This window comes from Sardina pilchardus, chromosome 16, assembly GCF_963854185.1.
Source record: "Sardina pilchardus chromosome 16, fSarPil1.1, whole genome shotgun sequence".
Lineage (NCBI taxonomy): Eukaryota > Metazoa > Chordata > Actinopteri > Clupeiformes > Clupeidae > Sardina > Sardina pilchardus.
This window is the reverse complement of record NC_085009.1, coordinates 25662706-25687736: the sequence shown is the minus strand read 5'-3', so window position 1 is coordinate 25687736 and position 25031 is coordinate 25662706. Positions and strand designations below refer to the sequence as shown.

Sequence of the window (25031 nt, the reverse complement as noted above, 5' to 3'; positions counted from 1 at the left end):
AAACTTTCAAGTTGTCCGGTGTCTTGCCAAATCCATGAAACGGTATCAATTTAATTTTTAATTGGATAACATTTTGGATCGGATAACGTTTTTGGATAAGTTGTTTTCCGATAATGACTGGCGGGCCATACATTATCCGTTACTTGATTAGACCAGCATGATAATGAAGACCTCAGTGCCCATGTCAGTGCAGTGCAGCACAGCACAGCAGCATATGGAGCGGAGGCATTCTGGTTCTAAATGGAGAGAGGGGTAGGAACTGTCGGAACATTCTGGAAGGGTCACCTGACTCCGCACTCTCACAGGAGGAAAGGTGCTGAGCGAGTCTGATTTGCCCTCACCCCCTCCGTTGCGTAAAAATAGCCCTCTCTAACAGCCCCACTTTGGGGGTAGGGGAGATGTGGGGGGCTGTGTGGAGTGTGAATTTCAGGCCTATCAGAGGTGCTTCAGCCTCCCTAAATAGCCCCTGGCGTAAGCCTCCACCCCCTAGACTTACCCAACCAGCCTTATTCTCACATACCCCCCCTCTTCAGCTGTTGGTAGGACCAGCAGCTGTTGAATTCTTAGGTGCATCCCCCACCACCAATCCCCATTTGCCACTCACACACACACACACACACACACACACACTTGCACATAGTGTAAGTTTAGACGTAGTGTCACTAGTGTACACACACACACACACACACACACACACACACACACACACACTCATTGATAGGCAAACTCACTTTCAGGCACACACACTTAAATACACATCCTTAATCCTTGTCTCACCTGCCCACATTTCATCATCATTAACTGCTGCCAGTTAACACACACACACACACACAAACACACACACGCACGTTACATATTAGACACACACATACACATATACACAGACTCACACATATTGCATACACACACACACACACACACACACACTGCACATATACGTATACTCACTTATTTACTCACCTGCTGACACCAGCACCAGTGAGACGCCTCTTCAGATGTCCCCTCCCAACCCCGCCCTGCTCACGGTTACACATAGCTAAGTTGATGAAGGTATATGCTTTCTTAACCGCCGTTCACACCAGGAACGATAACTATACGCTAACTAATGACGAGGAAACAAAGTGTCGCTCTAGCTAATATGAATGACCATATCCACACACAAACTGTAACGACAGTTACAGATTCGACAGTTTCCCAGATTCGTTAAGAAGCTCTTAAGTGCTAAGAACTTCCTAGGAGCATTCTTAGAACGTTCTTAGAGCGCTTCTAAGAAGTTCTTAGCATTTAAGAGCTTCTTAGCGAATCTGGGAAACGCGGCCAATGACATGAAGAACGATATCGTTGAATCTCACTTTCAGAGAGATTTTTAGAATGATAAAAAGCTGACCGTCAATCAGAATCCATAGAATGTTACTATCACATTCACAGAGACTTCCTTGTCCTTGGTGGGTGTGGACACTTTTATTGTTGAAGTTATAGTTCTCTTTATAGCGAGTGTTTCTTGTGTGAATGACCCTATACTCACCCTCGTAGATAAGATCCTTATCTATGTAAATGTAAATAAGATGATCAAGCCCTATAGGTACTGTATACATTGTCCAATGTACAGTTAGATGTAGATGACTAGGCCCTATAACTTTAGACTGACATACTCACGGCTACACACGGCTGTACTACTCTGCTCGTCTCAAAGTTGCACAGAGCTAAGAGATGATGGGTGTACACTTGCTTACTCAGTGACACACAGACAAGATGATCAAGGCCTATAGCTATTCACTGTCTAACGGTTACACGTAGAGAAGATGATCAAGGCCTATAGGTTTACACACTGACCTACTCATGTTTGCAGAGAGGGAAGATGATCGAGCCCTTTAGGTTTACGCTGGTGCCAGTACTACTAGTGCTGGATCGTGCCGGCTTTTACACTCCAGTTTATAAACACCAGCTGTTGTCTGTCAACAGGAGGGTTAATAAACACCATTCTGAACTGCCCCTACTCTGACTCTGTCTTTTATATTAAGACTGGTGAGTGTTTGTTTACGTGATTGTGGGCTTGAAGGACATTATATTTGGTTTGATGGCCACAGAGGTCAGTATATCTACAAAGCATCGGTGGGTGGAGCTACTGTGCAAGTGGCTGCAGCATCTGTTCTACATTCAGGTCAGAGTTCCCTCGGGGACCCAGGTTCAAATCCAACCAGTGGTCATCTCCCTGTCCCACTCAATCCGTCTCTCTGCCACTTGCGTCCGGTGACTGTTCTCTGTTCTCTCTGAATACAGGCAAAACGTCCAAAAAATGTTACTTAGTAATAGTGTGTATGCATGTGTTGCATATCCACACACTCGTGTGTGTGTGTGTGTGTGTGTGTGTGTGTGTGTGTGTGTGTGTGTGTGTGTGTGTGTGTGTGTGTGTGTGTGTGTGTGTGTGTGTGTGTGTGTGTGTGTGTGTGTGTGTGTGTGTGTGTGTGTGTGTGTGTGTGTGTGTGTGTGTGTGTGTGGTTTTGTATGCGTGTTCGTGTGTTAATATCCCCCTGACTTCATCCTTCCCCCTCTGTTCCTGTTTGGACAGGAAGTTGAGCAGCTGCGTCAGGAGCGTCTCCAGATCGACGAGCAGCTCCGTCAGATCGGCGTGGGCTACCGCGCTCCCGCCAACCGCTCCGGACCGGGCGGTGCAGCGGGCGACCGCGAGCGAGGCTACACGACCGACGACAGCACCAACTCCGCCAACCTGCACACCTCGCGCACCTACGGGGGCCGTGGCCGCGGGCGAAGGGCCTCCAACTCCCAGTACTCTGGCTATGGTGAGGAAACTACATTTCCCATGAGGCTGTTCTCTCTTATGAGCCATATTACATTACATTACATTTGTAGGTCGCTTTTTAGCCAAACAGCGAGACTTACAATATGGTAGTTTAAGCTTTTTAAAGCAATTCTCAGAACAATTCTAGGACATTTTAACAGATGTAAGCCAGCAATAATCAGGCCAGATATACCATATTTCCCATCAAATATCCCCTTCAATTAACATAGCTGTTATTTTTGTTTTGTTTTGTTTTAAAATTAGAGTAACGTCACTTTATGATCAACATGCACGTAATGGCCCCATGTAAAAAAAAACCTGTGGTTTCTTTATCAGTTTCCAGATTTCTATGTCGTCTTTTCTTATCGTGTTTCCTGGCTGCCTACAATGAATAAATGCACACTTAAGTGGAACACTGTGTCAAGATGGCATGTAGTTGCCTGTTCTGTGTTGTCCTGTCTGAACATATGGTGTGGATTGCATGGAACTAGGACTTCCAAAAGACTCGGATTGTACTGAGCAGCACTGTGGCTGTTAAAGGTGGCGTGTGTGGGCGTTGTGAAGAAACAATAGAAGTAGCCTGAAGGACGTTTTTTTTGTTGTTGTTCTGATCATCTCGCCCCTGAAACGGGTTATTCCGTCATCGTGTTATGCACAAGCGGAATAATCAGCAGGCAAGGATGCAAGTGTCTTTTGAAGTTGTCAGATCATAAAGGTTGTGTGTAAGGATCATGTATCTGAGATCAGTTCGTTGATCATTTGCGGCTTGTGGCAACAGACCCCGTGTACATACAGTGATGTATGCTGGGTATGCTTGTGCATTAGCCGCAGGACAGTGTTTTATGCAAGTTAAAAGTAACGAAGCCATATTAATACCATAAACTGCCCCGCGGTGTATTAACCTCGTGGCTGAAGGAATTTTGCAAAATCAACGTGTAAGCCGCGGCTAATAGTAGGGAAATTACGGTAGTAGTAGTGGTTGTAGTGCTAGGCTGCAGGGCATTCCACTTCTGACACCATATGTAGCAAAATGTACCCAACCTGTACTTCAGTTCTGTTATTGCCCCGTCAGAGAAGTACTTTCCCTTGACCACATACTGTAGCTGCTCAGATCCTCTGATTATGTCTGCCGAGTCCTGTCTGTACGTCTCAATCCAACTGTCTGTCTGTCTTTCTGTCTTTCTTTCTGTCTGTCTGTTTGTCTGTTTTCCTGTCTGTCTGTTTGTCTTTCTTCCTGTCTGTCTGTCTCTCTGTCTGTCTGCACGATCGGTCCGTCCAACAGGCACTAACTCCGAGCTCTCCAACGCTTCAGAGTCGGAGGAGGTGGGCGAGCGGGACGTTCGGCCACGCGGCGTGGAGAGGGGCGGCGGCGACGAGCGCGGCGCCCGCCGGGGGGGCCGGGGACGCGGCAACAGCACCGGGAGAGGGCGCGGAGGGGCCGGCCCACGCCAGAACAACTCCATCAGCTCAGGTGAGCACGCAGAGAGTACGTATATTCGCACGCACGCACGCACGCACACACGCACGCACGCACGCACACACACACACACACCAAGCATTGCATGCATCAACATCACAAGAACTCCCATCAGCTCAGGTGAGCACGCAGAGAGTACGTATATCCGCACGCACACACCAAGCATTGCATGCATCAACATCACAAGAACTCCCATCAGCTCAAGTGAGCACGCAGAGAGTACGTATATTCGCACGCACGCACGCACGCACGCACACACACACACACCAAGCATTGCATGCATCAACATCGCAAGAACTCCCATCAGCTCAGGCGAATACATGGTTATACTCTCTCTCTCTCTCTCTCTCTCTCTCTCTCTCTCTCTCTCTCTCTCTCTCTCTCTCTCTCTCTCTCTCTCTCTCTCTCTCTCTCTCTCTCTCTCTCTCTCTCTCTCTCTCTCTCTCTCTCTCTCTCTCTCTCTCTCTCTCAAACACACACACACACTAACACACACTAACACACACTAACCAGACCATGATCGATCATCATGCCAATCTCACACATGCGCACACTCACACACACAAACACCTACACAAAACTGTCCACCAATATGAATACCAGTCCACACGCTTCCCCGATGCTAAATTCGCCACCTCTTTCTCTCTTTCTTTCCTTCTTTCCCCTCTCTCTGTCTCTCTGTCTCTCTGTCTCTCTCTCTCTCTCTCTCTCTCTCTCTCTCTCCTTCTCTCTCTCCTTCTCTCTCTCCTTCTCCCTCTCCCTCTCCCTCCCCTCTCCCTCTCCCTCTCCCTCCCCTCTCCCCCTCCTCCCTCCCCTCTCAGTGCTGAGGGACCCAGACAGTAACCCGTACTCTCTGCTGGAGGGCGAGGGTGAGCCTGGTGGCGACACCGACGCCAGCGAGGGCCCCGGCGCCGGCAACGGCAACGACCGCAGGAGACGCTCCCGGCGCCGCCGGACCGACCAGGACCCCAGCGTCATGGACGCCGCCGCCAGCGAGTCCGATGGCCAGGCCGCCGCCAGTGAGAATGGACTAGGTGAGGTCCAGGGTCGGAGTTCAGAGTTCACAGTTCACAGCATCACAGGAAAGGGATAGCATCAAGCAGGGCTGCAATAACCAATCGGATCAATTGACTGATCATCAATTTGAATAATCTGCCGTTGTTTTGGTACTCTCGTTAACCGGTTTGTGTCAGTCTTTCGGCTCCTTATACTTTTAACATTTTCTGCTTTAGTTACTACACTCCTCTGTGACGGTAAGAAAAAATACCTTTTGGTGCGGTGTGGCCACAACAGGGCATTTTGTGGACATCATTTGTCTGCTTTTCGGGGAACACTGATAGACTTTTCACCAGTGTGAAAACAAATCACTAGTTTGCCACCTCAGCATCCAGGCAGATCTCAGTAAGAGATGGTGATGGTGCTATGCCATTAATGGTTCTCCTCTCTCACCGGTTCAGAGGAGGACGGCAAGCCCCAGCGCCGAAACAGGAGTCGCCGTCGCCGTAACCGTGCCAACCGTCCCGAGGGTGGATCCACCAGCCGTGACAGACAGCCAGGTGAGAAGAGGGGGATGAAAGGGAGGGAGAAAGAGAGGTTGAGAGAGGAAGGATGATGGAGAGAAAGGGGTTGTGAAAGGGTGGGAGATGGATGGAGAGAGAGAGAGAGAGAGAGAGAGAGAGAGAGAGAGATGAGTGAAAGATTCAAGAAAATGGAAAGAGACTGTGTGAAAAGAGGAGTGCTTTATGAGAGGATGAGTGCGTGGAAAGGCAGGAAGAAAGGAGAGGGGGGAGATGTATGATGATGGAAACTCAGCCATTTTACCTTGAATGGATCTTGAAGTGTTTCCCTAGACCTTGAGAGGAGGGAAAGAGGTATGTTTTGAAGAAACTCAGCCATGCTACAGTATGTAAACTAACACCCTACCCTTAACTACCCACGATGTGAGCCAGCGTTGGTGCGAAACTCACTTTTATTACGTCGTTTTCAATTGGCATGTCCTAACCATAAGCAATGTGAAACACGGCTATGCAGCATAATCCAACGCCATATTTGTCAGATCTTTCTCTTTTCTTTCTGTCGCTCGCGTCGATTGCTCCGCTATTTTGAAGGAGAAATATGACTCAACAGAAGGGGGCATATTTTTATCCGATCGTCGGGTGTTTGGACGCTATTAGGATCAGGGATGTAGTCGTAAAATAAGAGGTGGGTAAACAATGTATTCTTTACTTGCGTTAAGCCTCCACTACATCCCTGGTTAGGATGCTCCGTTAGCGACTCACGGAGCTCTTTTATCCAGAGAGGGTGGAACACATGGAGGTCGTCAGTGCCTGTGTTTGTGTGTGTGTCACGCTTGCCCGTTACACACGGACAGACTTCAAGGCCTCTCTGAGTGGAAAGAAGGCCCTAATGGCTGTGGATTTCATTGCACCCTCTTCTTTGCCAGTGCTGAGTCTCTCTCTCTTTTGTTTGTGTGTGTGTGTGTGTGTGTGTGTGTGTGTGTCCGCGCGCTCTTTTCCACAGTGACTGTGGCAGACTTCATCTCTCGCCCCGAGTCTCAGAGTCGACAGAACCTTCCCCCAAAGGAGAAGGAGACACAGCCTGCCCCACACACTAAGGTACTTGCTCACACACACACACACACACACACACACACCACTCACACACACACACACACACACACACACAATATTGGTATGTGCCACGCTCTTTTACCGGTCACCCTCCTACACCTCATGTAGTAGAGCTACATCTATGTTCAGAGTCCTGAGGCAGCCAATACTTCATGTTTTCTTCTGATGGGCCTAATGATGAGAGTGTTTAACCCTGCTGCAGTGTCCACACGCATTTGTTGTATAATGACACGAGTAATTCAACGAGAATTGATGTAGAGGTGTGAGGATTTGTGGACATGTTCTCATCCAAGTCTCCTCTTCTTCTTTTTCCTCCTCTTTTTTCCTCCTCTTTTTTCCTCTTCCTCCTCTTCCCGCTGCCGCTCCTCTTCCTCCTCTCTCCTCTCAGGAGAACGGGACGGCCAATAAGAAGGAGGAGCGTGCGGCCTCCAAGCGTTCCCCCAGCAACGGCGTGGCCAACGCGGGCGAGGCCCTAGTCAACGGCGTCTCGTAGAGCGCCCTCCGCGCCAGTCACGACCAGCGTCTAGAGCAAGACATCACGGCAAACTATCTGTCCCTGCTTGCATTTGCGTAACAAAGAAAAAAAAAAGATATCCTATCAAACAGATGAGTGAGAAAAAAATCGACTTCAAAAACCTGAATCCATACGAGAGATGTTTAAAAAGAATTTTAAAAACCACAAAAAAACGACAAACGCATCTAATTAAAAAACCACACATTAATGATGTATGTTTATCCTATCTATCAGTACTTAGAGCTTATTTAAGACTAGCTTGCCAAACATAAGCTGGTGGATACGACTCGATCTTTAATGACATACTGAACTCAGAAACAGGACGTGACTATTGTTATTGTTAACTTTTTTTTGTTTATTTTTTTGTCCTTTTTTTGTTGTTCGTTTTTGTTTTTGTTTTGTTTCACTGGTTTAGAGGCTTGTGATCACACTTGGTCATAGATAGACACATCTTTGAAACAATGTTGGCAAGAGAAATAAAAGAAAAAAAAGAAAATGGGAGGAGATGAAAAAGGGAGATCTGAGGTGATTATCGATGAGGCGTGGGGCTGGGCGGGACCCCAACGAGTTGACTGACAGGTGTCCGTCAGGCAGTGCGGTGCAGTTACGGTGGTGTTAGCCAGGCATGAGAGATTGGGTTGGACGGAGAGACATTGTGCCTTGAATTTGAAAAAAAAGAGAAAACTTGAGATTTTTTTTTGTTTTTGTTTTGTTTTCTTTATCTTTTTTTTCCACGGAAAGATGGATGGAGTTGCTTTTAGTGTGTTTTCGTTTTTGTTGATGTCTCGATGGGGTTGAGGAGAGAGTGAAAAGCTGAAGTTTAACAGTCCACGGTGGCACAGGGGGGGTGGGATGGAGTCGGTGGTTCGCAGAACAGGGAAGTATGATGCCAAAAGAGAATTTCAAGGGCACCGGTCCCCCTCAGTATGAAATGTAGACAGGGACCGTGTTACACAAAGAACACTTGTCCTTTTTTTGGGGGGGGGGGGGAGGTGCGGGGGGCGGGAGAGAAGGCGATGTGGGCAGGACAGTGTTTGTGTTGTTGAGTGTGTGTGTGCGTGCGTGCGAGAGACAGTGTTTTAAGGTGCGTATGTCTTTGTGCGCACGTGGGTGTGTGTGTGTGTGTGTGTGCGTGCGTTCATGTGTGCAGTTGAGAGAGATGTGACCTGAGAGCGTAGTCAGGGACAGGGGGTGGGTCTCAAAGCGGACCCCGCCCCCTCCCTCCGAGCTGTGAAGGGATTGGGCGCCCAGGTGAGGCTTGTTTTGATTGGTGGCTTGAGAGGTGCCCGTCTCTGACTAGCCCAAACACAACCCCTTGCCCCTCAAACCCCCTACTGACGCCACTCAAATCCAATACCACGCCGTGGTCCCCGCCTTCTAGACTCCTATAAACAACAAAATAGACACACACACACACACACACATACACATACATACACACAGAGAGACGTTCAGTGCCTCTACAAACACCCGAGCTCCACTCCCCACCCTCTTGGCTGATCCCCCACTAACCATCGCAGTAGACTCGCGGAAGAGACCTATTTGTTTGGGGGCGCACATGGGTGTGAGCGACAGGAGCGTGGGTGTGTAAAGGAGTGTGTCTGGGCTCTGGCTTTCAGCATCACTAATGCCTTCTTCAATAACTCACAGCCGAACCAGGCTCTGGACTGAATGAGGGAGCTGGGTGGTTATCTAGGGGGTGGTTGGGGGGACGGGGGGGGGGTCTGCTCCTCGTTTGCCTTGGTTCGGCTTGGTTCAGCTGCCTTGGCGCACCTGTGCTCTGGTGTCAAAGGTCACACACTGGGGTTAAAAAAGAGGGGGCCGTGCTGCAGGATTGCCACAGACGAGACGAGAATGGCGGGGGGGGGGGGGGGAGGGGAGGGGAGGAGGGGGGGCGCGGTGTGTGCCTCCGCTCATGCGCCTCCGCTCGTGCATAGTCAAGAAATGAATAAATAAAGTAATATAGACCAATAAATAACACGGGACACAACTGATTCTGTCCAGATACCGCTGGAGCCTCTCAAACGTGTTGGGTCGGACAGGAGCCTTGGAGAGGCGAGCGCAAATCGGTTCGGGTTCGGGTGGCAGACAGTCGAAACGGCGGACAGGGAGGGAGTGGTCGCAGTCCCATTTTGGGTGGGGCGTGGAAGAGGAGTGGGGTGTGGGGGGGGTGTCAGGCGTGGGATGCTGAATTGCCCTCGTCGACCCCCCCCCCCCCCTTCCCAAATAAAACGGCTCATGTTCTAACTGTCATCTTGGTTTCTGCTCTCAACTTTTTTTGGTTGTTCTTTCCACATCATAGAAAAAAATGAATAAAATGGGAATTAAATTGACTCCTCTGACTTAATGACTCTTTGTGTGTGTGTGTGTGTGTGTGTGTGTGTGTGTGTGTGTGTGTGTGTGTGTGTGTGTGTGTGTGTGTGTGTGTGTGTTGGCCCTGGTCTTGATGAGTAACCTGGTCATGTATCATATAGTTTAGGTTGTGCTACAAATATTCAGCGATAAAATAAAAAAATACAATACTGTATAAAATAAAATACTGCAGTACAAAAGTTTAAATTGAATTTATATTCCATTACCATTTCAGTATATCTTAATCTAAAAGTTTTAATTGAATTTATTATCATTACCATTTCATTATATCCTAGTATTGCATCAGTTAAGCTTTGCTACCCCCTGCCATTAAGCTCTTCAATTTGTTGTCAGCAGTTTACCAATGATCTGCCTCATCATTAACGTTGCACCATGAGATGGATAAATAGATCTACTGTATCTACGGCCCTGTGCAATGCCAGAGTCGCCCTGAGCAACCCTAGTCAATAGCGCCATCTACTGGGCAGCGATGAACCAGACTCTAGACTGCCTGGTCTTGTGACATGCTGTCTTCATTGTTTACACCTTGAGTGGTATGTATGATGAGTGTTGATTTGTAGGTCACAATTAAGTCTCACAAACCTATAGGACTATATTAATCCAGTGTGTCACATGCTGGTTAAGATGAACATACAGCCTCTGATCATATATTGGGATGACGATATGTAATTGGTAAAATATTAATAATAATAATTTCGTTTCTACAAAAAAAAAACATGTTTGCAATCCTGTTTACAGCATCTTTGGGTTGATGGGAAATCTCATTAATATATACAGACACACATAGTACATACATGTACATGAAGACGCCAGTAAATGGTGAATTGAGGGCGATGGGACTCTGTGACGTTGGCAAGAGGGCCTTGTCAGCTCCCTACCTCCCCCAGGTGTGTGTATCTGTATCCACCTGTAGCCTACCTGTGAGTATCGACTCACCTGCACAGCGCCCTGTCCGTGGCATCACCTGGCTGCGTCCCCTCAGTAAGTCACCTGTTGAGATTCTGATTTCTGTCGCTCCTATAACTGTCTCCAGTACAATGTCAGGTCAGGTGATGATAAAAAAATAATAATAATAAAAACGTTTGTTCAGACATTCTGTCCACAGTGTTAATCAGTAGACCAGATTCTTAGTTTGTTCCCCTCTTAGTTTTCACTGTGTGTGTGTGTGTGTGTGTGCGCACTGTTTCTTCTCCACATGAATAAGGAATGTTGTTGTTAGTGTCTGTGGACAATGGCTCTTATGATATAATTTACTTAATGTACATAAGTTGCTTTGGATAAAAAGTGCCTATACGAAATGAATTTTAGAAAAGGGGGTTGGAGCTGTCTGGGGAACATTAGTACCCAGCTAGTGTTACACTGGACTACTAGTACTAGTCAGACTAGTTTGGAGTATAATGATGTGACCCAAATAAACAGTTGTTGCTTTGATGAGTCCAAGACAAATTTCCCCATGGGGACATTAAAGTATATTCTATTATATTCTATATGCGGTGCTTTGGGCCTTTTGCTGGTAGTTCTAAGGCTTTTGTGAAATGTGTTGGCTATTCTGATTTAGACACATTGCACACTCTCTCAGGGTTGCACTGCTGTAGGAGGTTCAGGCTAGTTGATAGGGATTGATTCCCAAAACAAATAAGTTAGTTGAACGTTTCTGATTCTGTAAGTCACTTTGGATGGGGGAAAAAAGTCTGCTAAATGAGTACGTGTTATGACAGATGTTAAAAAAAATCTTAGATGTTAAAATGGTGTCTAATTCTGAAAAGTGTTGACATACGAAATATAGCCGAGTGATATTAAAGCTATACCCAAGACGCTCCATTTTCTCAAAACCTACATAGATAATAATGTTGGAGCAGCAATAGGTCTGCTGTTTAAGATCAGTTCATTAAGTAGCCTACACAAAACAACAACAAAAAGCATCTTCGTCTGAGGGAGTTAAGGTCTAAAGCTAAAGAGTGGTTTTGTAATTTTGATTTCAGAGCAGTCATTTGTGTTTCAACTGTCTCCACTAAATCTAATTAAAGATGATTTCTGTTTGTGTTCTCAGTCCATCAGAGTTTCATCACCTCTGCCATCAGTTAGAGCCCCTGAAGACTTTCTCCCTACTTAGCACTGTGTTCTTCAGAGCGTCGCCATGGCGGTGTACCCAGCAGTCACAATGCAGCCAGGCATGTTCCGCTCCCCAGAGAACCTTAAGACGGAACCCTGGGCCAGCGGTCTCTTCGACTGTTGTGAGGACATGGGCATCTGTGCGTACAACAGCCATTTCAGAGTTGTTTCAATATTTGGAAAAAGAAAGAATTTTAGCAGGAACAAAACTACTTCTTTAAAGGATTTACCTACTAAGGAGTTCACTTAAATAATGTCATTCAATTGAATTAGATTGAAAGTCTTTGGGCCATCCTATAACGTCACAGAGTTCTTTAATGCCTGTCTGGCTTCACAGTTACACCCTCATACCTGTGTGTGTGTGTGTGTGTGTGTGTGTGTGTGTGTACAGGTTGCTTTGGCTTCTGGTGCCCTCCATGTCTCATGTGTCGTACTTCCCAAGAAATGGGAGAGGGTCTTTGTCTCCCCCTGGTGGATCTCCTCTTCTCAGCACCAGTCCCCCCCATCGCCTTAGCCTTAAGGGTCTCACTGAGGGAGAGGAACCGTATTCAGGTAATGATTTCATTGAAATGGTTATATCTATGGTCATTTAGTGTTATTGTGATGGTATGTCTAGAATGTTGAAATCATGCCAGAAGGGGGAGACAACTGGGTAAACACTTCCTGACCTGCGATTTGGATTTTGCCCTGCAGCTCAGGCTGGAAACCTGCACATCTATCTCTCTTGCTTCCTGTCCACATCTTCTGGTTCCAAACATAAACTAGCTCATCCAAAAGGCGCACTCCGATTGTTGACCCGATTGGTTAAAGGACTACCCAAAAGCGTACAGTCATTTGAACTATGCCCATTGACACCTCTTTTGCAGTAGAAATAAACCGCAGACTCCCCAGACTCATGGTCAATCTTAAAAGATTACATTTAGTATGGTGATATCTATATAATTCATAGACTCAATATATGTGTTGTCCTTGGCATTTGGCATGGCGTGCTACGCTACGCCGCTTAACACATGGCCTGAGCGCCAGATGGGAGTATCAGACTTGAGACGGCCCTGAGGACATCTCTCTCTGTCTCTTTCTCTCTCTCTCTTTCTCTCTGCGCGCGTGTGTGCGTGCGTGCGTGCGTGCGTGCGTGCGTGCGTGCGTGCGTGTGATGTGTGTGTGTGTGTGTGTGTGTGAGTGTGTTCCAGCCTTTATTTTCCACATTTGCACAATCAACTTTTACTTTTAGCAATCTACTCAGAAGTAATAGTTTCACATTCTTTTTCTATTTTGGGACTTCCTCTCTTGCAAAGGGTGGTTCAAGGGAACTTTTATTAAAACAATAATTTGAATAGGCCTATTTGACAACTGACGGTAAACCTGGTGTAAAAAGAAAAGTATTGTACTTGTTCAACAAGAGTTATAGAGAATAGAATAAGTGGTCATCAGGGCTCTTCACATATTCTGCTGCATCTTCATTGCCAAATATACTGTTCATAGACAGAAGCTGACTGATCACCAAAGTGGGCGTAACATGGCATTTATTAAACATGATGAACTTGAGAGAGTCTTTTAGTCTGGTTTTCACCATACTAAGCTCAATCTTTTAAGATTGAATATTAGTCTGGGGAGGCTGCGCTTTGTTTCTACTGCACTTCGCGTCGCTTAAGTTTCGATAACGTCAGGTCACCGGCCAATAGCGTGCCAGGACTAGAGTATGGCCGTTTCTGATTGGAGCCAAAGCAAAGATCCTTCATTACTATCCGCTTTAACCCTCTCTGGCCAAAGGTTCTGGCAGTAAACAGAGGAGATAGATTTGCTGATTTCTAGCCTGAGCTGCTGGGCGAAATTCAAATGCCCTGGAAGTTCAGGCAGGGTTCACCCAGCCTAAGAGTCTTTGATATCAGTGTTGCTTTCTTATCATTTATCAGAACTGCTTTGTGGAGCCACCATGTTGAGTGTGGTCATCCCTGTGTTGGTCCTATGTTCCCCGGTTTTCCCCAATAGGGTCCTATGTTCCCCAGTTGCAATAGCCTACATACCGGGGAACATAGGACCCTTTTTGGAAAAGTGGAAAGCTTAGGACCCGTTAAAAAAAAGTCCTATATGTTACTCGGTGCCGTACAAAGTGGGGAATGTAGTAGGAGCCGGGGAACATAGTGCTTAGTTTAAGGGAAGCAAAGACTTTAAGACTGCAACTACATCACATGACAGTGCGTTGAGGCAAGGATAATTGTCTCGTCGGCTATTTTTAATTAATAGATGAAATGAAACTTGATATGGCCGTGTTACATGCAAGGCTGCATGTTGCCTGACCGTGCGTTGACGCAGTGATAATTGTCTTGTCGCCTACTTTTACTTAATAAATTAAACGAAACTTGAAGGAAGAAGTATCCCTCTGTTGATACGGCAATGCAGCTTACCATGGCCCATGCTCCCAGTTTATAAATGGTCAGGGAACCAGATAAGTTGATATCAAAAAGTTGATATCAATCATCAACAATAAAAAGGCAGCTGGTATCTGTCACCCCCCCCCCTCTCTCTCTCTCTCTCTCTGCGTGCTCAAGGTGTGTTCCTAAATGGAGTAATATGACGTGGTAGAGTGTTGATGAGTACATATTGTGAATGTGGATAACTTGGTGTTTTTAAATGTGTAAAGCTGCAATTGAATAAATTTTCAGAGGTGGACAAACTGTGTTTACTTGTGTTTAGCCTCCTCTACAGCCCTGGTTTTAGATGTTTCCTTTAACACATAGTGGATGAATAAACATCCTTTTCTGATTCTCAAGAAAAGCTACAACTAATTTCAGTTTTACCCATGCATGCACTGCCTTGCACTGTCTTGTTACTGGGGTTTAAGGTCTTGCCATGGTGACGTTTTTTAGCAAGACACAAAAAGAGCAGCCTCGTGGTCAGAGGCACCATTCAGGTGTGGTGGTGGTGCGAGGGCTTTTCAAAGGGCCATGCTCAGGGACAGGGATACCCCACACTCGTAGAAAAAAAAGCTGCTATATGATCCTAATGATCTTGTCAGTTTTCTTGAGATAGCAGCAGTGATCGGAAGACTGCTGGTTTGAACTCTGACCCTGCAGTGTCCTTGAGCAGTGTCCTTGAGCAAGACACTCAACTCAAGTGCTACCGATGTGCAGGTTGACGCCTAGCATGGCAGCCTCTGCCATCGAAACTGAGACTGATGGATGAGACCAAGTGTGAATAGGTGAATGCGGGGCATGGCATTTGCATGAAAAAGGCAAGTGCTTTGAGTGCTCGGAGGAGTGGGAAAGTGTTATATAATTGCAGTCTGTTCACCATTTAAGGAACACTTTCTTTTTTAATCATCATTGTATTTATCATAGGACTAACTGCCCATTTGAAAAGGTTTCAAGTAGTTCATTCGGACATGAGACTGGTGAGTGCAGTGCTTTTTGCATAGGTGGTGCTGGTTTATTAAAACCTTGCACCGTGCCATGGGGACCTACAAGGGATATAACATAGGCCCTCCTTCCCAACAATACTAATGATGGCCATTGGCCATTATGTTTTATGCACTCTTTAAAAAAAAAGGGTTCTTGGGCTGCTGTAAAGAACCATACAGGCATTAAAGAACCCTTCCTTTGATTCCTTTGATGGACCCTTCCAAATTGTTTAAAGAACCGTTTAAGGGTGCCATGTATGAAGCATGCAGTAGAACCATTTTGGTTTTTCTACGAGTGTGGGGTATCCCTGTCCATGAGCATGGCCCTTTGAACATCCCTCACACCACCACACCTGAATGGTGCCTGACCACGAGGCTGCTCTTTTTGTGTCTTGCTAAAAAACGTCACTGCATGTCTTTGTCAACTTTACTTTGCCTTTTGTCCATGACATTTACTGAGCTTGGACCCCCTGTCCTCTTCCCATTTGTGCTACACCTCCCCCGACTCCTCTACTAGGGTTCTGTGTGTGACGACTGTTGCATGGTCACCTGCTGCACGTGGTGCGTCTGGTGTCAGATGGCACGGGAGGTCAGGAAGAGACGCCAGCCGCTGCTCAACAATGCCCAGATAACCGTCTGTGCCACCGTGCCACAGGCCTATCAACCTCCTATGGTGATGCCCCTGCATGTACCAGTGTACCCGCCGCCATACCCAAAGTGATGTGATCATTTTGTGCAGGTGATTTATGCATTTGGTTTTCCTCACTGCTGTAGTGGGCTGCTGAAGGATATCAATGATCGTAAAAGTTCATGTCAGGGTGGTTGGTCTTAAAACAAATAAGGCAGATTATTTTGTTATTTGTTAATTATTTGATTACTAGATTGGTTGATCATTTTCATTTAAAAAAATATATATATATCAGGATACAGCATAACTAAAGTAACACTGATTAAATAACAAACACATGCGGCGGAATAATCTACATGTAGCTATTTGTCATGCTATTTTTGTGTTGAAGTTCAAATGGAATGGTGCTCTGTTACATAAGACAAAAGCTTTAAGAAACACACATCTTCACATTGTAGGAGGAACACAGATACTAAATAAAATCTAAAGCTTTTGCAACTCTCTTTCGATAATGAGTACAGTACATTCACAGTCAGTGACTTATTCACCAGAAAATGTTTCCACTAAAACAAGTGAACTTCGAATCAGAGGAATGTTTGGGAGTGAATGGGGGCTTTCCAAACTATTATCAACTCCTTCAAACCAAGACCACCTGCCTCCCCCAATCCTGGGAGGATGTCGGTATGTGCTGTGTCATCAGCAAATTAGATGAAGTGTCTCCTATGGGAGGCAAATGGTGCAGCTGTTTACATTTAAACAAAAAAAAAACAAGAGAAGAGGTCAAGGCATGACCAGAGAGGAAACCTGTGTCAGCAGAGAGCCGTGCCTTTGGCTGTGAACTGTTTATGCATGTCCACAAGCCGATCACGAGTCTAATCGTTTGACATTTGAAGCAACATAATGGCTTCAAAACACACTGGCTTGCAAGGAGATACAGTAGAGTCTTTGGCATTACTGATAAGTACGACAAAAATAAGGTAACATGGCACACTCGGAACTTTAGATTAGATCAAATCAGATTACTTTATTGTTGTTGTGCAGAGTACAAGGACAAGGACAAAGAAATGCAGGATGCTGCTCTGATTGGTTGTAAGGTCTATCAATGAAGTGAAGAAGCCTTTTTTTCCTGGTTTGGTTGAACACGCCCCATAATCCCAGCCCAATGGAGCAGTATCAAATTCAAATTCAAATCAAATTCTGACTAGAATTTTGAGTGTAAAACAGGCTAACAAAAAAACTTCTGCCACTATCTAAACTGAACTTTTGGCTTGATGTTTTCTTATAAAGAATTAAGATATAGGAATGTGAATTGCTTGGTATCAGTTATGTGTATTTTACAAGCACCATTGTCTAACTTTACAATGCTCCCATTGCTTTAACAATTCCGATTCCTGGAATACACGCTGATCCAAAGGCTTGTCTGGGAAATTCCCACATGTGAGTCGGAGGCAAGAGGAGTTTCCAAAGAAGCACTTTGTGATAATGTGTGTGTGGTGGTGGTGGTGGTGGTGGTGGTGGTGGTGGGGGGGGGTATTATATGTGTGTATAGGGTATAGGGTTTAGGGGGTGGGGGTGGGGGTCGACAATGGCAAGAGGGTAAAGGTGCCTGAGATTATGACCAGGAAGTAATTTAAATTTAAAGACAAAAGTCAGTTGAAGAAAAGACAAGCAGACAGGCTGTATTCTCAAGTCAATATCATGTTTTGTAGCAGGAGATACAAAGGAATTGTAGCAGTTTAACAACCAATGCACATATTGTGTCATGTCTAAACTCGTTTAAAGGCCTGAGGTAGTAACTGGTTTTTAAAGTATGCTAAGCACATACGTGCAGAATCTTTATCTGACCCCGACGATGATTGCACGCATGATGTTCGCCATTTGCATTGTGCGTCTTCATTGGTCTTGTTGATATGACATAAAACCGACTGAGCAGGAAATGTGAAACTTTGTAATCATACAATGGTATAGAAAGTTTCTCACACACACACACACAAGCTTTTTGTTTTGGATTTTCTGATTTTATTCAGTCAAGTTAAGGCACAAAAAGATAGAATAATGATTTGTACGAGCAAATGCTAAACATCTCAAGAAAAATGGACAAGTACCAAAACAGTTTTTCTTTGTATCCAACTAATATCAGACTTTCAGACATGAATCACATTCACGGGTTTTTAGAAGAAAATGCAACTTGTTTGTTCATTCATTTGTTAGTGCATAACAATCTCTGTATAAGAATGCTATTACATATGTAACCTTGCAGTGAGGTAAATAAATAGACAACAGTTTAATACAGATAAATACAGATACATGATTCAAACATTGTGTATATAAAAATGTCTTGCACTGACAACTCTTGAACTCAAGATACAGGTATGCTATGCAAACTAAATAGTGACCTTCACATTAACAATTTTGATATTCATCTGATTCTGATGGTTCATTAATGGGCTCTCTCCAAGAAAGGGTAACATCTTCAGACTCCATCACAGGTACGGTGCGGGCCTCCCCTTCACCCATTTCCTGCGATGGTGCCACAATTCGCCTCTCAAACAGCACCTCAAAGTGGGTCTCGGAATCCCCAGGCTCCCGCAAAACCAGCATTTCATACCGCCCGAAGCGAATCAAAGCCTTGTCGGGCAACTCTGCTCCCACCAGGTGTCTCAGTTCGATGCCATTGACCTGCAGGCGACCTTTGCGACTCAGGTTCTGCACGTGAAAACGCATTTCGGTACTACCAGGTACACGGAAAGCCATCAGAGCCAGCTGCTTACGAGAGACCTTGGTGTCGTTCAGGACAAATGGGCATGCTTCGGCCGCCCGACCCAACCTCACTGGATCCTCCGCCTCCTGCTTGAGTCTATTATCCATGGGCAGAGAGCTAAAGATGTTCTGAGGCTCAGGGTGGTACAGCTGGATTCGTAGACAGGTCATCAGCTCTTCGGTGTCGGCCGTCTGAGATACCGCCATGTTTGGTTAGGCTGCTTTCGCCCTCTTTGCTACCAACCTAAGAGAAGACACGAATACAGTATTATGTTATGAACAGATTGTTTGAAGATTAGCCTATCCTTTTCACTCCAAAAAATCTCACACAGGCATAGACCCACACAAGTAGACCATATAGAAATGCTCCCAACTGGTGGGCCTCTGATAAACTGTAGACTAGCGAAAGGCATAACAACATCACTAGCATGGGTTTGACATAAGGGTATGTAGGCTAAATAAAGGCATCATTCAGCACTTCTTGTACTACACTGTACTAAATGCAGGTAGGCCAAGGTATTATCTATTACATGCACTATTCATCTGCAAATTCCTTTGAATAGTCTATTAAGATGCCATCTAAATAAGTAAACATAAAATGACCAGCCTACAGAGACTCTCCAAATAGTTTTGCCTCGACTGCAAAACCCACTGACCACAGTCAAAACCAACAACATCAACAAATATATTGATAAGTGGGATCTGGAAATGGAAATCGATAACTAACTATTGTGGAACTTTTAGCCTATTGAGGTTTCTGTAATAGACTTAGGCTAAGCTTTGCCCCATTGCTGCACTGACAAATGATAAAATGGTGAAAAACACAACACATCTCCAAGGGTGATCTTTTGTGCTAGTTTCGACCAGTTTCACCCTCCCTGACAACCGTAAAGGCTGAAGACAAGCACTACCTCCAAACCCATGTTATTCTACTAGTTTTGTCCAAGTGCTGCAACTTTTCAAGTAGCCTATATTCGATTAGATTTTGTTATTTGCTAAACCGTTAGGCCAATCACTTCAGTTGTTTCTACCTCATCAGTCTACACAAAGCCTATGCACCTTTTGTTTCCTTTTGTCATTCTATATAGAAATAGGCTACAACGCCTAGGCAGTTATCGGTAGGTTATTCAGTGGCCACACTCGTTGAGATGATAACAGTTCACAAGTTCACAGGATTTTAGCATTCAGGCTTCTACATTATGAAAATGTGTTGTTAAAGTTATTATTTAAGTCATATCAAAGTCACATCATAAAACATGATCGACTATAGGCCTACCAGTGTTGTTTCGTTGTTTCTACTTCATCGAAGGATGCTCGATTAGCTACCTCGACCGCTGTGTTTGAAGGAGAATATGACCCAATGAGATGAGCCTACAAACAACAGGAAAGGCGGTCACCAGCTACATTTCTCGTTAGTCCTGCGTTTCGCAACACCAGACCACAGATTACTATTTTCTCTTTCACTTATTCAAGACAACAAAGCATGCACGATGGAGGGAATATGTCACTGAAATCAACATTTTATAATGTATAATGCATAATTATGTTTTGGAAATTATTTTATGAGTGTGTTTCTTATGGTCTCATACGTATGACCTCAGTGTATAAAACCCTAATTCGATACTAATATATTAAACCTCAGTATATAAAGTCTGTTTTCTGAAATACTGAAAATCTACCCCGAAAAGTAACCAAAACATCAACAAAATCATATGTTTCCCCTTATGAATTGCAAATACAGCGGATATCGCGGCAGAAAGGGTTGGCCCAATCATATTCTGCAACGCGCTCTGTTCCCCGTTCATTGGTCAAGATTTCAGACAAATCACTGTCAGATTGGTTCCTTTGTGAAAATGGGCGGACTGTGAACGATTTTACGACTGGTGAAAGGTTGACGGAATCACATCAGAGAATTGTAGACCGAGGCCATCTTGACCGAGACGCACATCTACGGAAAGGTTAGTCACTTCTGCGTTCATATACGTTTCATCTAAAAATAAAGTGAAGTTTTACCTGCAAACCAATGTTAGTGACCAAATGTGCTGATTTTCCAGAACAAAGTTAACATTAAACGTAGAACGAGTGATCAAACAAGGTTGCTAGCCAGTTAGCTTTCGTAGTTCCTTAAAATATGGCTAACTAGCTAACGTTAGTCAGTTAACGTTAGCTAACACTAGCTAGCTAGGTTCGCGCGGTTACTTGCTGTTCCATTCATTCTTTGAGGGGATTTGCGTTAATCTTTTACTGATGTGAGGTGATGAATCAAAAGAAGTTAAGCATCAAATTATTTCGAAGTCTAAATAACTTGGTGTTTATATTCTCCCGTAAACCTCGATTCCCGCTCTAATCTATGTTACTTTTAGACCGTAGGAAACTGAAGTATTTTTTTGTGTGTATGGTAGCTAATTTAGCATGCTAACCAACTTTACCAGAATGGTTAGCAGGCTAACAACATGGACACCCTTTTTGCACGCGGTCGTCATGGGTTTCTGGTGCTTGCTTTGCTTTGGATTCCGTTGTTGGTTAGCTCAAGTGTAATATTATTTGTGGTAATACCACGATTTGTTTTGAAAAGGCTCGCCGTTATTGTGCATTTTAAATATTGGCATTCGTTTGCTTTTGGGCCTCAGTGTCGTTACTCGAATGGCCTGTACACACTGGCGCCAGTCGTCTTGTTAGCTGGTTGGCTAACGTGCATTACCTAGCAGTTTCTCTGAAGGACTGCTGACTTCAGCTGCGAGGCAAAACTTCACGGTTTCCCATGGTGACCAACACGATCATATTGAGTTGGTGGATTTCAGATGGAACTATCGTCGTCCTAGTCTAGACTTTTCCACTACAAAATCAAGCCGTTCGGTCTCAAGATTTTCTAGAACAAGTTTCCTGGTAATTCATGCTTCCGCTTTCGGTTTTGACGATACTGATACGACTTAGATGTCGACCATACACCCGATATTGACCCGTTAATCGAGCAGAGGTCCTGCGGTCAAACTGCCTGTATAATTAGATGGAGACTGAATTTTGTTTAAATAATTTATGCCTGTTGAAGAAAATGAGAGAATGTTCGGTTTCATTTGATGGAATATCTTGAAGTATGTTTCTTCATGGAAGATGCATGGGTATGTGTACTCGGCCATGGACAAAATATAAAGGACCTGTGATGTGTTAGATGTGGGGCTTTTTTTTTTTTTTTAATGTGAAATTGCAACATCCAACGTGCATAGTATTGTTTATGGAGCAGTGATGAGTTCAGATCAGTGACTTGAATGCCTGCACCTCTTGTGCGCTTGCCTGGGATCATTGCCAGTTATTTGATAATGTTGTAACGGTTACCTTTTTGTCATTCCAGGTAAATTGGCACCAAAGATGGTGAAGATTTTCGTTGGGAACCTTCCGCCTCAGGCGGAGACGGATGAGATCCAGGCCCTCTTTGCTCAGTATGGTACAGTGACTGAGTGTGCCATCATCAAGAACTTCGCATTTGTTCACATGGAGGATCGCAAGAGTGCAACCAAAGCCATACGCAACTTGCATTTGTATAAGTTGCACGGTGTACCGATAAATGTAGAGGCTAGCCATGGAAAGAACCAGGGCCCAATTAAATTGCATGTGGCTAATGTTGAGAAGGGCTCTGCAGATGCATTGCGGGCACTGTTTGAAGAATACGGCACAGTATCCGAGTGTTCCGTCGTCAAAAACTTCGCTTTCGTTCATATGCCCAATTCAGAGGAGGCTATGGACGCAATGAAGGGCTTGGCAAACGCTGAGTTCCAAGGTAAATTAGCAGTGTGAAAAACCCTAATTTCAGATATTCAGTACTTCTGTTAAGATTTTGGTTGAATTGAGGAATAATCGTTTTTTCTAAAAAAAAATTTCTGTTAATTTTAAATTTCTTGTTTATTTAGGCAAAAGGATTCATGTTCAGATCTCAAAGAGCCGCCCTAGGGGTGGCGATGAGGAGTACCAACATGGCCCCCCAGAAAGAGCAGGCTATTGGGGACCTCGTTTTCCTGGTGACCGCCCAGAACCCGGCCCGCCTGGTTATCCCAGGGGTCGGTTTGGCCCCCCTGTCTCTCACGGCTACCCCCCTGCCCCCCCTCCTCCCCCTCCCCCTCCCCCCAGACGCGCCCCGTACCCCGATCGCACATCCTCGTATGATCGCGATGGCTATGGGGTAGTCGACTACTACGAAAAGTACCGCGCCCGGCCGTATGGCATCACGGCCTACGATGACCGGCGTGTCAGCTCTGTGCCCCCTCCCCCGCCACCCCCCTCGTCTGCCCTGATGAGAGAGCGCCTGGGCGCCAGTACACTCGACCCCTACGAGCGTCGCCCCCTCCCTCCTCCGCCGTCCGCTTACTACGCTGCCCGAGACCGCAGCCCCATCCGACGGGCGCCACCCACCGCACCGACCCCGACGGGCAACGGCTATTCGTACGAGCGCTCCCGCCTCTCACCGCTGTCCATGTCCCGGAGCGCGTACGGAATGCCCCGAGCCCGGGACCCCTACGCAGACAGGGTGCCGCCCCCTCCTCCGGCGCGCTACTCATACTAAAGATTACAGCCAGCTCCACACACGTGCTCAAGGTGAGGATAGGTGTGCAATGCGATAAGCGATAAGTGTGCTGGAAGGCATTCTCCCTCCGTGCCATAAAGACTGGGTTTACATACTACTCCCAGGAAATGGCAGTGGCCTAACAATGAGTGGCCTACTGCAGCAACAAAGAAATGTCAGAGTGGGACAATAATTTTAAAAGTTATGCCGACGTAAAGAATGTGTTCTAGTATTCTGTGGTTGGAAAAAAATGTTCATTGCCTCAAGAAGGTAAACGTTTCAAACTTAAACTTGAACCAAGAAGGAATGTAAAAAAAACAGAAACTGATAGGTGTGATAGTCAAATTGTATTAACAATTTTGTGTATAGTAGTCGCTTGACTCATGTGGTTTGCTCTCTTTCCAGGTTTAAATTATTCGACAAGGTCGTCGTCGTCTCCTGATGCACACGGCGCATAACGCATCCCTACGTCTGGCGACGTGCGTTCCGTTCGGCGACGACTCATAGTGGAAGAGTTTGTAATGCGGACCTCCCGTCCTTAAAACACGCTTTTAGTCTCGTCACGTTTCCCCGTCTACTGGCTAAAACTTGTAAAGTTTGCATTTTTTGTTCTGCCTGCTTGTCCATAATAGAATACCTATATCTGTTTGAATTTGAGATGCCGCAAGACAGGTTGACTTCTTATAGCATAAAATGTTAACTGGATGTCGTTCAAGACGAGAGTTTTCATTCTTCATCATTGAGATTCAGTATCTTAACTGTGTGAGCTGAAACGGAACGCTTTCAGTTTAATTTAAGGAAAATTGACATTCTTTTTAATGTAATGGGCTATATGGTTTTAATTTGATACATCCGTGGTTGTATATTCGTTTAAAATAAATTACTTTTGTTTTCACAACATTCGTTTTGTCTATTGCCTATTGCTTATAATCTGGTGAAGGAAAATGCTAAATAGGCTTTTTTTTTGGTTTAAAACTGTAAACAGTAGACGATGATTTGAGTGTGTAAGTGTGAGTCGACAAATCCTAATTAATCTAAAAGTAGTGAAATGTACGTACTTCCCTTTATAGAACTTTGGCTAAGATCTTTTTAAATAAAATGTCTTGAAATGCAGCGTCGTTTGGAATTTGTTGAGACCTATTACTGCTTAATGCCATGCTAATAACTCATATTGCCTTCCATGTACAAATGGATGGTAGTCACGTAGTCTCACACCCTGTTTGCACAAACGTGTGTCTGAAGCGAACAAAATGCTCACTCTTAACTGTTCGACCCCTCCTTGTCGCCTGTTTCAGCGACGCGACGTAAATCAGAGCGTCCCTTGTAACCTTCATCTTGGCTCGCAAAACTACTCCAGCCATCCCTAGTTATGGTGATAGTCATGACATGACCCACCATCTCATTTAGACACCCTGATTATTTCTGTAGGAAACTAAACACAGTAGGTCAGGGTCAGTTTGATTAAAGGTTCACGGAATGGGCTGGTAACAGGTAAGTCGGGTAAACCATACTTTACTGAATACTTGCACTGAATTGTATTTTTCTGTTTTTCTTTTTCTTGTTTTTAAAGGCTAAATTCACATTGTTGCATGTGCCTCCATATAAAGGTCATTAGAATGCATTGTGTGTGTGTGTGTGTGTTCCCTCGTCCCTCTCCACCCCTGTGAGAGGCTGTAAGTCTGACCTTGTCATACTGAATACACCTGTTAACCAGGCTGGTTTCAGTTCAGGGTGTTTGCTGTCGTATGAATAGATAGAAGTGAATTTGGAGATTAAGCTGAATGA

At 45.1% G+C, this 25031-nt stretch overlaps 4 protein-coding genes across 18 annotated transcripts in view; 3 read left to right on the top strand and 1 right to left on the bottom strand.

The window, feature by feature from the left end:
• fxr2 (FMR1 autosomal homolog 2) overlaps positions 1-9030 on the top strand; it is a 29564-nt gene extending 20534 nt beyond the window's left edge. For 8 of the 14 annotated variants that reach the window (XM_062515784.1, XM_062515795.1, XM_062515793.1 and 5 more), the window contains 6 exons: positions 2570-2801; positions 4083-4286; positions 5099-5311; positions 5735-5833; positions 6798-6892; positions 7296-9030. In XM_062515784.1, the coding sequence (XP_062371768.1) occupies positions 2570-2801; positions 4083-4286; positions 5099-5311; positions 5735-5833; positions 6798-6892; positions 7296-7400 (948 nt within the window). In that variant the 3' untranslated portion in view covers positions 7401-9030. The remainder of the gene's footprint in view (positions 1-2569; positions 2802-4082; positions 4287-5098; positions 5312-5734; positions 5834-6797; positions 6893-7295) is intronic. The other 6 variants (XM_062515794.1, XM_062515785.1, XM_062515796.1 and 3 more) reach the window with 4 other exon arrangements.
• A 2901-nt stretch (positions 9031-11931) lies between these two features.
• Positions 11932-16024, top strand: ponzr6 (plac8 onzin related protein 6). The gene is made up of 3 exons (XM_062516055.1): positions 11932-12046; positions 12298-12458; positions 15821-16024. Exons 1-3 carry the CDS (start codon positions 11932-11934, stop codon positions 16022-16024), a joined length of 480 nt encoding a protein of 159 aa, XP_062372039.1.
• Positions 16025-17935: 1911 nt separating this feature from the next.
• Positions 17936-20076, bottom strand: tifa (TRAF interacting protein with forkhead associated domain). The gene is made up of 2 exons (XM_062516408.1): positions 19968-20076; positions 17936-18935 (listed from the first exon to the last, which is right to left on the bottom strand). Exon 2 carries the CDS (start codon positions 18896-18898, stop codon positions 18335-18337), a length of 564 nt encoding a protein of 187 aa, XP_062372392.1. The 5' UTR covers positions 18899-18935; positions 19968-20076; the 3' UTR covers positions 17936-18334.
• Positions 20077-20552: 476 nt separating this feature from the next.
• On the top strand, positions 20553-24359 carry rbm4.3 (RNA binding motif protein 4.3). Of its 2 annotated transcripts, XM_062516181.1 has the most exons (4): positions 20553-20649; positions 22041-22466; positions 22597-23278; positions 23652-24359. In XM_062516181.1, exons 2-3 carry the CDS (start codon positions 22058-22060, stop codon positions 23244-23246), a joined length of 1059 nt encoding a protein of 352 aa, XP_062372165.1. In that variant the 5' UTR covers positions 20553-20649; positions 22041-22057; the 3' UTR covers positions 23247-23278; positions 23652-24359. The 2 variants fall into 2 exon arrangements, with proteins under 2 accessions (XP_062372165.1, XP_062372163.1); XM_062516179.1 differs by having other exon boundaries at positions 22597-24359.
• Positions 24360-25031: the final 672 nt, after the last annotated feature.